The 16388-nt window shown below is 33.1% G+C and overlaps 1 protein-coding gene across 1 annotated transcript; it reads left to right on the top strand.

The window, feature by feature from the left end:
* Positions 1 to 1408: 1408 nt before the first annotated feature.
* Positions 1409 to 14666, top strand: LOC110639255 (protein DGS1, mitochondrial). The gene is made up of 14 exons (XM_021790123.2): positions 1409 to 1761; positions 1896 to 2010; positions 2095 to 2298; positions 8050 to 8187; positions 8388 to 8549; positions 8676 to 8870; positions 9804 to 9904; positions 10697 to 10786; positions 11427 to 11499; positions 11575 to 11603; positions 11684 to 11807; positions 13179 to 13289; positions 13934 to 14034; positions 14133 to 14666. The coding sequence occupies exons 1-14, from the start codon at positions 1538 to 1540 to the stop codon at positions 14251 to 14253; spliced, it is 1788 nt and encodes a 595-aa protein (XP_021645815.2). The 5' UTR covers positions 1409 to 1537; the 3' UTR covers positions 14254 to 14666.
* The last annotated feature ends 1722 nt before the right edge of the window (positions 14667 to 16388 follow it).

Genomic DNA, 16388 nt, shown 5'->3' with positions numbered 1-16388 from the left:
CTGGGGTGTATCTAATATAAGCTTGGCCTCATATGAGAACAAGCTTAATAATCATTAGATCTAAACTGCAATGTTTGGTGAGACACTGCTTTATGCTACATCTCTAGAACAGAATATGATGTGCACACTTGTAGGGACTGCTTTGGCTGCTTCTGTATTGGTATTTTTGAAGATTAATGTGGCTTAAGATGCTGAGATTTATTTGATGATTTCTGATGTATGTTTGATCATATTGAAGTGAAAGAGTTATTATATGTTGCCTTGAGGTTCTGATGCATATAATTCATTCATACAAATATTAAGTACATCTAAACTGATGTCAGTTACATGAAAATAAGGTAAGATATTTCAGCTGATGCAGCTACACTAAAAGGCTCTCTTTGCCTCTTTGGTTAGTGGAATAGAATTGTTGTTTTGTGTCCATGGAATGACTACTTTTCATATAAATGGGATATATGTATATTCTAAAAATTTGCAGAAGAGCTGTAAAATGGAGTAACTATTCCATATTTAAGATATGAACCAAAGTTGTGATTATGTATTTATTATGCCTTATTCAAAATCCAAACCAAAGTAAGAGAATAAGTATTCTACCCGGAATTCCATAGACCCAAACAATTTTTTCATATATTCTCAATGCTTGATTGACCAAATTGACGTTAACTATTAATTTTGGCTGTGCTAATTTTCATATAGCTCAAAATCCATCATGTTAACTATTGTTAGAGAGAATTCATGAAGGCCCTACAGATATTTGTTTCTCCAGAAGCTCAAAACTGCAATTGAAATATCAAATTTTTCATATTGAAAATGTAAGCAGGTGGTTTTTTGAATTTTGTTCAAACCACATGAGTTACATTGTGGAAATAGGTGAAAACTGGGTTATGAATTGAATTATCAAAATTGTGGAAGTTTTTCTTCCTTACTGTAGGGGATGTGCCTTAATGCAGCATGCTTCAAGAGGACCTTCATTCTATCGCCAAGCTTATATTTTAAGCAAACAATGTTTGTTTGCCATTGTTGTTGCTAGTTGTCAGTTTTAGACAAAAGCTTGAAAGGAAATTCTCTTTGGTAATAGACTATATTTCACATTTTTTTTTTAAAGTATGCATTTGAAGCTTTTATAAATAGCTGTTGATAACATTTTGCCATTTGTATTATAACGATAATGTCAAACATGTCCTAAATATGGCAAAGCTCCTGTGGTGGACTCGGAGGATTGCATTCAGGAAAATGGAAGAAGAAAGTGATTCATGGAATGGAAGTATGCCAGACATAGGACCTCAAATCCATTTAATCATATATATATATATATATATATATATATATATATATATATATATCAAATATGCTATAAATGTAAAAACAAAAATAATAAAAAAAGGAGTTGCATGATCGTAATTTAAAAACAAGAAGGGGTAACTTTCGGATTTGCATATCATTGTGCTCAAGCCTCAATGTTTAACTTGGAGGCCACATCACATCAGTTGAAAACTCATAAACCGACTGACAGACCCAGAAGAAACGCAGAGTATCCATGGAGGATCGTCCTTCTCAAGACGAACCCCAAGGGGTCAAAACCCTAGTCTCATTCTACTCCCACTATCTATGGAACCGATTCTTCACTTTCCTTCCCTCGTCCAACTCCAATGTTATCGGGAAAATCTTCAATTTCTCCCGCCAAACAGCTCGCGCCTCTTCTCGCAGACGAAGGCCTTGCCTCCCTCTCCCCTTGCCATCCTACTCTCCTGAATCTTCTCTGTATGACCTCTTCTTATATATATATATATATATATATATATATATATATATATAACACTTAATCTTCTGTGTTTTAATCAAAAATTTGATACAAGATCAAATTGTTTTTTCGGTCTCTCTCTCTGTTTATTCAGGGTCGTGAAAGAGGCTTCTGTGGTATATGAAGTATTGGAGGATATAATGGGCCACATCTTAGTAAATTTGCATAATGTAGAAAAGAATTTGCGATTTTGGCAATCTAGAGCAGAGGTGAACATAGTTTAGTGTATATGTGCATTCTTATTTATGTTTCATGTGAATAATTTCTTGTTGGGTTTTTCCATTAAATTTCAGAGTTCTAATTCTCGAAAATTATGCTTCATGATTTTCGAGAGAGGGCCTCGAGCTTTCATTTATGGAACAGTTCAGTTGGTGCAAGAATGCATTGCTGATGGTCCTTCAGTGCACCATCTTTGCCAATCTGCATCTGCTTATATATCTGAGAGGCTGGATGTTTTAACGACATTAAGACGTGTGCTTGCTACATTCTTGGCTGAGGTTTGCTCCATCTTGTTCTCTGTCTCGTTTCATTTGTGTATTTCAGTGTTGATAATGTTTGTTCACTTGTTTCGATTTTTGCTAGCGTTTGTACTTCCTCTTCATCAACAATCTTAATCTATTCATTTCCCTTTCTTTGATTTGTCCATGTGCTTATATTGATTTTCTCCCTTCTTTGATTTGTCTATGTGCGTATACTTTCCTTGATCATCATTAATCATATGCTGGCATCCAGTGGGATTGGAGGCCTCCAGTGTGTTTCAGTAGAATAGATGCACGGTACATCCCCGTGTGAAACTGTTCAATGTTGACTGATTGATTATTCCCCGCCATGGATGGTGAGATACGGTCTTTAGGAAGCATAAAAATGTGAGGCATGAGTCAAAATTATATGCTTATTAACATGCTCACGTCAAACAAACCTATATAAACTGTGCTAGGCGTTAGCTACTTGATTGACAATATATTTATAGAACTTCAGCCATCTTTTTTATATAACTAATGATCAATCCCTATAGTTCAGTTGTGCTGGAATCTTCTTTCCAGTCTATCACCAGAAAAAGCCAATGTAGCTGAACCAAGGGGAAAAAAATTCGTGTAGCCATCCCAGTGAGTTTAGGACTAACACTTTGTCAAGTATATGACTAGAAGCTTTTTGAGTCCTTGACCTCATAGGGTTAGATTTTTTTTTTTTTTTGAGAAAGTTATGACTTGAGTAATAATTCTGTATTTTTTAAAAGATATAGGGGTTTTTTTTTTTAGATTGTTGGATAATATTATTTTAATTATTGACTGGAGCATGTCTTGTTTTAATATTGAATTTTAATTCTTTTTAAGCTTTTCTCAGTCTAATGTGGTTATTCTTGTTATCAAATCGTGTAATTAGATTCTATTTGATGTCATTCAATTCCAATCAAGCATATGAAAATGAAATTGAATGGAATAAGAATTATAGATTAATCTACCATTAAAATCTTGAATCAAATTAATTTTGTAGTTGTATTTGTTTGAAATGAGTTTGTGAAAGATGAGGACATTAAAGAAAGATGGAGAAATTATTTTGATGATCTTTTTAATAATAGTCAAAAAGGTAATAGCGTGAATATAGAATACAGAGCAATAGAAAAGAATATGAATTATACTAGAAATATTAGATCTTTAGAAGTAAAGGAAGCATTTAAGAGAATGAAAGTGGTTAAACCCTGTGGACCCGATGGAATACCAATTAAAGTGTGGAAGTGTTTGGGAGATATAGTAGTGACATGGTTAACTAAATTGTTTAATAAAATTCTAAACTCAAAGAAAATACCTGATGAATGAAGGAATATTTTAGTACGTATTTTTAAAAATAAGGGAGACATAGAGAGTTGTTCAAATTATAGAGGAATTAAACTCATGAGTCATACTATGAAGCTGTGGGAGAGAGTTGTGGAACATCGACTACGTCATGACACTTCTATCTCTCCCAATCAATTTGGCTTCATGCCCGGTTGTTTAACTATGAAAGCGATCTTTCTCATTAGAAGCTTGATGGAGAAATATGGAGCACACATGGTTTTTATCGATTTGGAGAAGGCTTATGATAGTGTTTCAAGAGATGTCTTATGGAGAGTGTTAGAACAAAAGAGGGTATCTATTAGGTACATACAAGTGTTGAAAGATATGTATGAAGGAGCAACTACTATTGTGCGTACAGTGGGAGGGGACACGAGATTTTTCTATTTCAGTTGGATTACACTAAAGTCCAGTCGTAAGCCCTTGCCTTTTTACATTAGTTTTAGATGAATTGACGAAACACATACAAGAGAGTATTCCTTGGTGCATGGTGTTTGCGGATGATATAGTTCTGATAGGTGAGACGCGAGGAGTCAATAGAAAGCATGAGCTTTGAAGAAGTACTCTAGAGTCAAAGGGCTTTAAGTTAAGTAGAACGAAAACAGAATACATGCATTGCAAGTTCAGTGAAGGCCGAAATGGTGATAGGGAAGGAGTTAGTTTGGATGGAGTGGTATTGTCCTAAAATAATCACTTTAAATATCTCAGCTCAGTCTTTCAAATAGATGGGGGATGTGAGGAGGATGATAGTCATAGGATTAAAGCTGGATGGTTGAAGTGAAGACGTGCCATGGAAGTTTTATGTGATCGCAAGATTTTCAATAAGTTGAAAGGAAAATTTTACCATACAGCCATATGACCGGTAATGTTATATGGTAGTGAGTGTTGGGCACTGAAGGAGTCGTATGTGTCTAAGATAAGAGTTGCGGAGATGAGAATGTTAAGGTGGATTAATAGCCATACTAGATTAGATAAAGTCCGTAATGAGAGTATTAGAGAAAATCTAGGAGTGGTGTTAATTGAGGATAAGTTGAGAGAAGGGAGATTGAGGTAGTTTGGTCATGTGAAGCGTAGATATATGGAGGCTCCAGTTAGACAAGTAGAGCAGTTAGATGATAGAAAGAAAAGAAGGGGTAGACCTAAACTGACCTGGAGGAGAGTAGTACAACATGACCTAGAAGTATTAAATATTTTCGAGGATTTAATCCAAAATCATTTAGAGTGGAGAAAGAGAATCCATATAGTCGACTCCAAATTTTTAGGATAAAAGTTTAGTTTAGTTTAGTTTAGTTGAGTATTAGTTTGAAATGAACTAGGTAGATTGTTCCCTTGCTTGAATCAAATCTTTAATTGCTCTTCCGCTATTTTCTTTCTCTAATTATTTCTTTACCTTTATTTAAAAGAAAAAAAGTTATTTGCGTACCTTCACTTTTTCTTTTTCCTCTCATAGTCTCCTTTTTCTTCTTATTGTTTCCATTAAAGAAGAGGAGACGGGAATTGCTAAAGTTGATAATAAGTCAAAATCAGGATTCCTAACTAGTTTGATTTTGTTTTATTTTGGTTTTTGGAACGCAATATAGGCTTTTTTTTTTTTTTTTTTTTTTTTTTGCTATTGTGATGATGAAATACTAGAAAGTTATATGAGAAACTTGTAACTAAAGAAGGGGAGGAAAATATTTATAGATTAGCAAGGAGGAGAGAAAAGAAATGTCAAGATCTCAATCAAGTTAGGTGCATTAAGGATAAAGAAGTAAAAATGTTGGTGAAAGATGAGGACATTAAAGAAAGATGGAGAAATTATTTTAATGACCTCTTTAACAATAGTCAAAGTGGTAATAGAATGAATATAAACTATAGAGCAATAGAAAAGAATGTGAATTATGCTAGAAGGATTAGATTTTTAGAAGTAAAGTAAGCACTTAAGAGAATGAAAGTGGATAAAGCCTGTGGATCCGATGGAATACCAATTGAAGTGTGGAAGTGTTTGGGAGATATGAGAGTGGCATGGTTAACTAAATTGTTTAATAAGATTCTAAACTCAAAGAAAATGCTTGATGAATGGAGGAGGAGCATTTTAGTACCTTTTTTTAAAAATAAGGGAGACATACAGAGTTGCTCAAACCACAAAGGAATTAAACTCATGAGCCATACTATGAAGTTATGAGAGAGAGTTATGGAACATCGACTACGTCATGACACTTCTATCTCTCCCAATTAATTTGGCTTCATGCCTAGTCGTTCAACTATAAAAACGATCTTTCTCATTAGAAGCTTGATGTAGAAATATAGAGATGTGAAGAAAGATCTATACATGGTTTTTTTCGATTTGGAGAAGGCTTATGATAATGTTCCAAGAGATATCTTATGGAGAGTGTTAGAACAAAAGATGGTATCTATTAGGTACATACAAGTGTTGAAAGATATGTAAGAAGGAGCAACTACTATTGTGCGCACAGTGGGAGGGGACACAAGAGATTTTCCTATCTTAGTTAGATTACACTAAAGTTCAGCCGTAAGTCCTTACCTTTTTACATTAGTTTTAGATGAATTGATAAAGCATATACAAGATAGTATCCCTTGGTGCATGATGTTTGTGGATGATATAGTTCTGATAGATGAGATGTGAGAAGGAGTCAATAAAAAGCTAGAGTTTTGGGGAAGTACTCTAGAGTCAAAGGGCTTTAAGTTAAATAGAACAAAAACAGAATACATTCATTGCAAGTTCAGTGAAGACCAAACTGGTGATAGGGAAGGAGTTAGTTTGGATGTAGTGGTACTGTCCCAAAGTAATCACTTTAAATATATCGGCTCAGTCCTTCAAGTAGATGGGGGATGTGAGGAGGATGTTAGTCATAGGATTAAAGTCGGATGGTTGAAGTGGAGAAGTGTCACGGAAGTTTTATGTGATCGCAAAATTCTCAATAAGTTAAAAAGAAAATTTTATCGTATAGCCATACGACCGGCTATGTTATATGGTAGTGAATATTGGGCATTAAAGGAGTTGTATTTGTCTAAAATAAGAGTTGCGGAGATGAAAATGTTAAGGTGGATAAGTGGTCATACTAAACTAGATAAAGTCCGTAATGAGAGTATTAGAGAAAATGTAAGAGTGTTGCCAATTGAGAATAAGTTGAGAGAAGGGAGATTGAGGTGGTTTGATCATGTGAAGCGTAGACATACGGAGGCTCTAGTTAGACAAGTAGAGCATATTAGGTTAGAGAATAGAGAGAAAAGAAGGGATAAACCTAAACTGACTTGGAGAAGAGTAGTAGAACATGACTTAGAAGCATTATACATTTTCGAGGACTTAACCCAAAATCGTTTAGAATGGAGAAAGAGAATCCATATAGCCGACCCCAAATTCTTGAGATAAAGGCTTATTTGAAATAAAGGCTTACTTGAGTTGATGATGAAATACTAGAATTATAGATGTGGACGCAGATGGTTTACTTGATAGGAGAAATTGTGAGAGTAATAGTATGAAAGTCATGCTTGGATAAAGGAATATTATCTCTTTCTCTACATTGCAATATGAGCAGATATAAATATCATTTTTTATTAAGTTAATATGATAATGTATTTCACTGATTTGTTTCATGGAATTATTTTATAGATTCTATAGATGTTTAAAAAGGATTAATCATGGTGTGACTAGTCCCATATCACTTGCATCAAAAGCACGTCTTTTCAATTGGCCACTTGGTCAATCTATATTTGTTAAAATATTTTATTTTTCAACATATTTTATGTGTTTACTAAGTATGTGCTATTTGTAACTGATTTTTGAGAACTTATGTTGACTCTTACAGCTTGATTTGGTTCTCATTTCTCAATTTGAAGTTGAACCTATATTCCTCTATAGTAGACTCTATTTATGTGGTGCATGCTCACACACACACATACATACAGAAGTCGTAATTTTTAAATTGATCATTTTTCCCGAGTTAGTAATACTACCTAAGATCCAAGTGTCAAAGACAGGAGGTGTGGTTCACAAATGTTCTTATGAAGAGAGGAGTTCCATAGCATTCCTTGGGATGGTGCTGATTTAAATTGCTGAGGGCTTTTAAGTGCATCTGCTTAAATCTGTTAGCATGTTAAGTTTCTAGGGATACAGTTATCCAACTAAAAAAGTTTGCCGGTATACTAGCACTTGGTGTCTGTCTCTTTTTCTTTCTTTTCTCTCTTAGTAAATTTGTTACATTGTCTTGGTTTGTCTTAGCTCCTTTTCTTTCTATGCAACAAGGAAGGTTTACCTCAATTGTGGTAAACTTTGTGAAGTTTTTATTTCTAGCCTATTTGAGTCTACCCAGCAGCATAATTCATTATACATGTTAATGATGCACATATAAGCACTGCATATTCTCAAAAACATGTAGAATTGATTGCGAATGGACTTCCTGCTTGTATTTACAGGTTTACATGGAAGTTGACAGATGTGGAGAAGAGTTGGTGAAGGATCCAGAAAAGTCATTCCCATCATTGCTAGTTACTATTAATAGTTTATTTTCAAATTTGGAGGCATCAATTGGCCATCTACATGCAATTCGCAGGGTAATTATAAAAACATTAGATGATTATGAATTTTTTTCTTTTCTTCTTTCTCGTGATAGTCTTCCTCCCTCCCCCCCCTTCCTTCACTTTTTGCATTTTATTCTTGTGCTCATTCTGATATCCTAAATGTTTTAGATATTCACTTGTTAATTGTTATATAGGCTTTCACATTTTTAATTCAATATGCAATGATTATGCAGGCTGATTCTTCTGTTGATGGAAGCTATTCGTTCCCTTTGCTGTTTGAGACACTGCCAGAAGTTAATCAAGAAGGCTCTCAGTGGACTGAATGTGAAATTGCAGATGCCATCAACTTGGTTAATAAAAATATACAGAAATTGGGCTCCTACTTATCTATTATAGTAAGAATACTTATATAATCTTTTTATTTTGTGGATTGAATTCATATTGACATCTTGTAATTGATTGTCTTAGCGATTTAAATTTGAGTTTTTGAGGTATATAATGCATAAGTAATATTTTCTTAGGTGGCCAAACACCAAAAGCCAAAGAAAGTAACACAGTACTGGATTCCTTACACATGTGGTGCAGTTGGTCTATCTGTTTGTTCTATGTGGCTCCTGAGGCATAGTCGTTTGATGGGAAGTCCTGATATTGACAATTGGATTCGTGATGCAAAGGACTCAACTGTTAGCTTCTTTAATGAACATGTGGAGCAGCCAGTATTCTCTAGCTTCCTTTTCTCATTATTAAGTTGCTTTGACCAATGAACTCTTGTTTTTGTGTAGTTTGCATTTTAAAGGACCTGTGACTTACTTCTACTGTCGTAGAAATTTTGAAAGGCCAACTCACTAGTTGGAAAAGTAAAGTAAATGCTAATAGGGATATCGAGTTCCTACTTGCTTAAGGATCAGAACCAATCTCAATATATATTTGGTTCTAGAAATGTGAATCCCATTCTTAACACATCTTCTACTGGTTTGCTTGAGGATCAGTCCCAATCTTAATATATATTTGGTTCTAGAAATGTGAATCCCAATCTTAACACATCTTCTAGTGGTTTTAATATGGTAATTGGTTGATAATTTTTTTTTTTTAAGAAAAAATTTCTGCCATGGAATCATATTGTTAATCCATTAATAAACTCAAAATATTTAGCTTGGCTCTATGTTTCCTTTTATTGTAAACTTCAGTTTGCCTAAGTGGACTATATTAAGTACATGTAATATGCTTCTTGAAATCATGGGTAAATGCTGGATTTTTTGAATGGCAGAGTGACCCTTTATTCATGGTGACCTGCCATTAGCTTCTGGGTTCCTCTGAACATTCACATGAATTATTTGATGAAGTGTACCTACTTCCCCATACCATGAAACCCAAGTCCCAGTTAGCAATTTGTTATTTTTCTTTCTTTGTAGGCAGGATGTAGTTATATGCCCCATTTTTTGGTTGATTAAAATTATTTAAGGTGCAGGGAGCTAGGTTCTGTGTCAGTATTAGTCTCTTTGTTTATTGGTTTTGCAAATCATTTATTTTGAATGCCAAAATCTCTCTATCTCTCTCTCTCTCTCTAAATAATATTCATATGTATTATATCAAGGGATTATGTGAAAATTTCAAGTGATTTAATCATGTTTCACTTGATTTATGGGCAGCTTTTGTCTATTAGAGATGAACTTTTTGATACATTCAGGAAGAGACACAAAGGAGTGATGGAGATAGAAGAAGTGCAGCTGACTGCAAATTCTTTGCACAGGTCAAAGTTTTCTTTCCAATTTTTCTATCTTTTTTCTCATAGCATTGGATGGTGATGTCTCATTATGCAAAAATTTACATCTTACCTTCCTCTAAAAAGTACCCTATATATGCCTTATGGGTTAACCAGAATCATATAATGTCAATATGTTTTTGTCCCCCTTTTCTCCTTAGACTATTTGCATATAATCTCACTCAAAATTCATTCCCTTAGATGTAGTTTTGAGTTAGATGCATGTTTAATTATGACAAAGGACGACCAAGGAATGCTGAAGAATGCATAAGTTATTCACCATAGTAAATGGTGAAGGAGATGGTTTATTTGTAAAGAATATCATATATTTGTGTATGAATTTATGCTATTACATTAGCATTCTCAGCTTCTATCGCAATTTAGTTGGAATTGTCCATATGGATACTTTTGCTCCGTTTTGCTTGGTTTAGGACTATATTCTTGGAAAGGTTTGGTGATATTAAAATTTTCTCACTCACTTCACTTGATGCGAATCTTGGTTTACCTTTTCTTTTGCTCATAGGTTGCACCTCTTTTGTGACCTTTATTTATTTATTTATTTATTAAAGAATAAGAAAAATTTGGGGCCATTCAGGAACTTTTCTTGTGCTTGTAACAATTTGAGTCTATGGAACTCTGAAACTGCCATAAATAGTAGAAAATTTTTGCCATTAAATGCACACCATGAAGACTATTTAAACTTCAATTTTCTGACAAAGTAATTTGGCTTTGTTGAGCTCAACTTTCATTTAACTCTACCTGATTATTTGCTTGGCACAGAATGTTATTGGCTTTTAGTGAGCAGACAAAAGGACAAAAGTTTCCAGAGAATGCATCAGATCAGGAAATGCTTGAAATAGTTATGGCAAGGTAGGTCGTTTTCCTTTTAAATCTTATGGGTAATTACCTATGATTGTATTTGCAAATAATGAGGCAATGAGATGCTGAAAGTTGCATATAGAACAGCACTAGGGATTGGGCAGGGAATAGAGAGAATTTTCACTAGGTCCTAAAACTGAGATTGGGTATTATGGGTTGATTGCAGAAGTTGATAGAGTCTTTTAAATTCTTTAAAATTGCTGAAGGCATTGCATAAGATGAGATAAATCTTATTATAGCATGTTTATACAAGTGTATGGATACATACACAATTTATCTATGTGTGCCTGCAGGTTGCATGTATTTCTGGTTTACTTAGCTTTCATCAGATGCTAAAGCATATTACATGTTTAACAATTTTAACTGCCTTGATTCTTGGCATATGTTCTGAAAGGTTGCAAAGGTCCAGTCTGTGGGCCCTATTTGAATGTATATGAATCGCAGATCTTCATTTCTCAATGATTTGAAGTGCAGTAAATTACTTAGACTTTTGATACTCTCAAGTATCTTGAAACTAATGCCTTGCTATTGTTATTTGTAATGCCTTGTTCCTTGAACTACTGGTTTATGTTTGCTGATTTTTTTTTTTCCTTGAATGAATAGTAACTTCCTTGGTTTTTGTCAAATTTAGGTATGAGAAAGAACTTATGCACCCTATTCAAAATCTTTTAAGTGGGGAGCTTGCTCGCGCTTTGCTCATCCAGGTGCTGCAGGCTAGTTTAATATGAAATTTCTGTTTGTAATTCTTGTCATATTATAATGGGTTTTCTGCATTTCAGGTTCAGAAGCTAAAACTAGACATTGAGACGTAAGTTCAGGAACTGGTATCTTTGAAAGATGATCAAATCTCATTTAGCTTCTAGTTTGTCTCATTTAATCTTTGAACAGGGCAATGCTTGAACTGGATCAGATTCTCAAGGCAAATGAAATCAACTTTGCTATTCTAGCTGCCTTGCCAGCATTTTTTCTCTCTATTATTCTGCTAATGTTAGTGCGTGCATGGTTCAAACAGGTAAGGAAATTGTAATGATTTTTTCACGGGGCTATCACTTGAATTCAATTATATGTTATACTATGTGCCCTATACTGGCTAATGATAATACATATCTGAAGTTTCTGTTTAGCTTGTGTACACTGTCTTGAGTTTCTGACTCTTTTCATGGAATCATCCATTTAATTTCTCTTATTTTATGACATTATTTTGTGGTTGGGTTGCTTGATTTCACAAATAGTGTTCACTTTATGTACACAGTAAAAAAAAAAAACTCTTATTGAATTTAATTTTAATTTCTAAAGCAAAAATTCCATAAACCTTGTAAAATGCTGTAGAAACATTATATTCCATAGAAAGGTGAATATGGTAAATTTATGTATTGCAACTTAGGAAATTTCATGTTACAAGAATGAAGTTTCATTTAGATAGTTTGGACAGGAGAAGTTTGAAATAGAGGTATTTGGTAAAATATTTTTCCCCCTTATTCATTTATATTGCTTGAATGAGGTTTAAAATACTCATGGAGGTGTACTCCCTGTTGTTTTTCCTATTTTTTTAAAAATTTCTCCTCTTTTCTTATGGTTGAACAAGAGACCAAGATTTTCACTTAAGAATTCTCCATTAGAAGTCCAAATTTATTTCAACTTAAATCTTTGGATTTCAAATTCCCTAACCAAATGTCACCTCATCAGACATTTTTTAGAATTTGATTGTTTATGTTTTGCTTTCAATAAAATTATTCAAATGCACTATTATTATGTAAAGATTTGTGAAAATGAAAGTTCGTACTGAGAATGTTAAGGTGGATGAGTGGCCATACTAGATTAGATAAAGTCCGTAATAAGAGTATTAGAGAAAAGGTAGGAGTGGTGCCAATTGAAGATAAGTTGAGAGAAGAGAGATTGAGGTGGTTTGGTCATGTGAAACGGAGGCTCCAGTTAGACAAGTAGAGCACATTAGGTTAGAGGATAGAAAGAAAAAAAGGGTTAGACCTAAATTGACTTGGAGGAGAGTAGTCATGTTGGAGGAGAGTAGTACAACATGACCTAGAAGCATTACACATTTTTGAGGATTTAACCCAAAATCGTTTAGAGTGGAGAAAGTGAATCCATATAGCCGACCCCAAATTTTTGAGATAAATGTTTAGTTGAGTTGAGTTGAGTTGAGTATGTTAAATTTTGGGTTTAACTAACTTGTAACAAATCAATATTTTCAGTGCTGTAACACCTCATCTCAATGTATATGATTGTTTCTGTAACTAAGATCAAAGATCAATTGATTGTGCTAAAGATTTCAACCTAATCAATTTTTGTTTTTCTGTTATAGTCACCAAATTTTGAAAATTGCTTAATTGTTGTTCTTTGCTATCACATTGGTTGCATAAATCAGGACACTAAAGCAGAAGGCAGGGGAAGAATTGCTCGGCGCCAAAGGAGGCTACTCTTAGTGGAAGTTGAAAAAAGGATTTTGCAGTACCAAACATTTGTTGACCAAGGACTGGTAAGAAACTAGATAATCACATTTGTGTATAATCATCCTTACGTATAATACAACTTTTACGTATAATGACCTTCTCCTAATGACCTTTTCCAGTACAAATTGTAGTTATTTCTTCTGCTTCTGGAAAGATTTGGGCTGAGGGCTATCCATTTTCTATCTCAACCTCTGCCAAAAGCACTAGGGCCTTAATTTTTCTTTTACCGACTGATTCTTGTGGCTTGCCCATGCATCTTGACGTGCAAATGTGATCATCTCAATTGATTTGACTGACATTTATAAGTATGTGGTGCATGATCTGATTTTCTTCCTGCATCTGTGCGTAAGCAAAAAAAAATTCTCAGCGGCTAGTGTTCAAGAACCCCATGTGATTTGATAGCTATATTTTTGAAGCAATTGCGACTATTTGCTATTGAAAAATTAAAAAGACACTGTATCTGTATAAATTGTAACTAACTGCTTGCCAAATCCTATGTCTCTCCTGAAACCACATTCACACAAAAATAAAGGGTTTTTTTTTTTTTTTTGGGGGGGGGGGGTGGGGGGTGAGAGGAGGAAGGTAGAACAAGAGGAGAGAATATATGTAATAAATAAATTATTGGAACTGGAAGTTCATAAAAATCTTCTTTTTTTTTTTTTTTTTTAAGGAAAAGGAGTCGCAATGCATGTTTGGATTGGTGTTATACAGTTTGGATCGCCTATTTCATGCTGTTGAGAGGCATGCAAAGTCAACTGGTGAATGGCAAAGGTTAGAATAATCTACCGGGTTAACTTGTTATTTGAATTTTATGGAGTAAGGCGTATGCATTTTTTTTCCCTGTAGCTGACTTGTGTTATGTCAAACAGTTTGAGGCAGGATATTATTGATCTGGGAAAACCCGGCCTTCAAACTACGTATAAGCTTGTAGTGACATCACGAATGGAGCGTGTCTACGAGTGCTTGCTTCCTTCCTTAAAGCAGCGATAGCCTTTTTTTTTTAATTCTACTAATGACCTCGCCTGGAAATAAATTATGAAAAAGGGGAAAAAGCCTCTCTTAATGTTGCTGTATGCTTCAATTTTGCAAGAAGCGTGTAGCATCTCAAGTCATGTGGTCGCTTGTACGACAAAGTAAGTGATTTCTAGTTCACATTTGTTTTCTCATTTTGTTTTCCTTTGTCACACCAACATTTCATGAGCTTGTGTTCTGGGGTAAATTTTATCTTTTTGGCAACATGACACGTCTTTTTGTGATTCAAAGAAATTTCTGTAGTCTAGTTTTATTTTCCATTTCATAGTCGTTGTAATCCTATCTTCTTGTAATGATCTATCCTAATGAAAGTTAGGAGGGGAAAAATCACATTATACAATCATTATCAATTTCTTTTATATTTTCCTGTAGCATGATGGTAATTTTACATCTAGTTTTGTCTGCTGTAAAGGTTGCACATATGCTACCTCTTGGATTTTTCATCCATTATCTTATGACCTTGGTTAGGCATTAAGGGGAAAGCAGTGGTTGAAGCTCTGTAATGCTACAGAATTTAAATGAATAATGTTCAACTGATCCGCTTTGAATTTCATTAGTAATAATCAATTGACCAAGTATTTGATTGCATTACTTCTTGGAGTTCTATTGCTGATGAGTAGTAGCTCTATAAGAATGGACGTCTGCTTCATTTGCATTGCAATAATGCAATGGCAAAAAAATCAAAGTGTGAAATGTCATGAATTTGATGAATGGAATATTTGAAAATAACAATCCTTGTTCATATATATTGATATATAGCCATTTCTCATATATAATTTCAGAACAATTTCCTTTAAAATGGGTAAATAAGTAACAAATTCCAAGCATAAAAGTGGATTATTGTCTACAATGGTAAATTGCACTGGTTATTTTAATTTTAATTTATTAAAATAAAATTTTTTAATTTTAATTTTATTTATAGAAAGTCTTTTAATCCGAAAATTAATAAAATTAAAATGAAGAGATTTTATTTTAACATTAAGTGAGTGAAATAAAATAATCATTGAAATTATCCTTAAGAAGTTTACATTTAGAATCGTGCATTTAGTTTTTCAATTTTTATATCCTTGTGGATAGGAGTGAGTATTTGGTTTAAATTGAATTAAATCAAATTGAATTGAATTAAATTATGAAAATTGAATTATATATTTTAGAAATTGAATTGAATCGAAATGGATAAAAATTAAATTGAATCGTTTCATTTCGGTTCAATTCGATTTAAATTGATTTATTTTGATTTTTTATTGATTTTTAAATTTAGATTTGATTTTTAGTTATTTGATCTAACTTTGACTTTGATTTGAACCTAATAAATATTAATTAATAAAATTAAATAATATATATATATAATTAAATATAATTCATAAATTCTCCATAAAAATAAAATAATTCAAAAATTGATTTGGTTCAATTTGAATATATAAAATTATTATTCAATTTAGTTTGATTTAATCGATTTTTTTTCTTTAAAATTGAATCGAATCGAAATAACTGAAATTTTTATAATATAAAATCAAACTAAACCGATTAAATTTTAAAATCAAACCAATTGAATCGAATTAACTCAATTTGATTTAATTTTTTAATTCAAATCGAAATCTGCTCACCCTCAGTCGTGGAGGTACATTAGCAAACCTAGGTGGCTTCCTTGTAGGGTTCATTCAAAGATTAACGACTAATTTTTCATTAATTTTAATTTGTTATAAGATTAAAGCCTAATCTAGAAAAGTCAGGCTAAAAAATGAAGAAATTACTCATTAATGAAATTAAGGATACGTGCCTCGCTCTCTATGCCTCTTCTTTCATTGTTCTTTGTCGAGGGACGCCAATGCTACACCTCAGATAATTTTAAAAAAATTGTGAAATCATATTGTCAAATTTTAAAAAGTCTTCTATTCTACATTTTCTGGATGAAAAATAGGTTAAGTATTTTTAAATTCTCGATTCATTTCAATTTTTTTTAATCAAAGACTCAATTGAATTCAATTGAAACGACTTTCAATAATATAATTTAATTTAAAAAATAATATTCACATTGAATTTACATCAAATTCAAATTTGATGCGTTAAGTATCATCATCCAAACTAATTTA

Source organism: Hevea brasiliensis, chromosome 16 (assembly GCF_030052815.1).
Source record: "Hevea brasiliensis isolate MT/VB/25A 57/8 chromosome 16, ASM3005281v1, whole genome shotgun sequence".
Lineage (NCBI taxonomy): Eukaryota > Viridiplantae > Streptophyta > Magnoliopsida > Malpighiales > Euphorbiaceae > Hevea > Hevea brasiliensis.
Note: the sequence above shows the minus strand (reverse complement) of the source record. Positions and strands in the feature narration are given on the sequence as shown.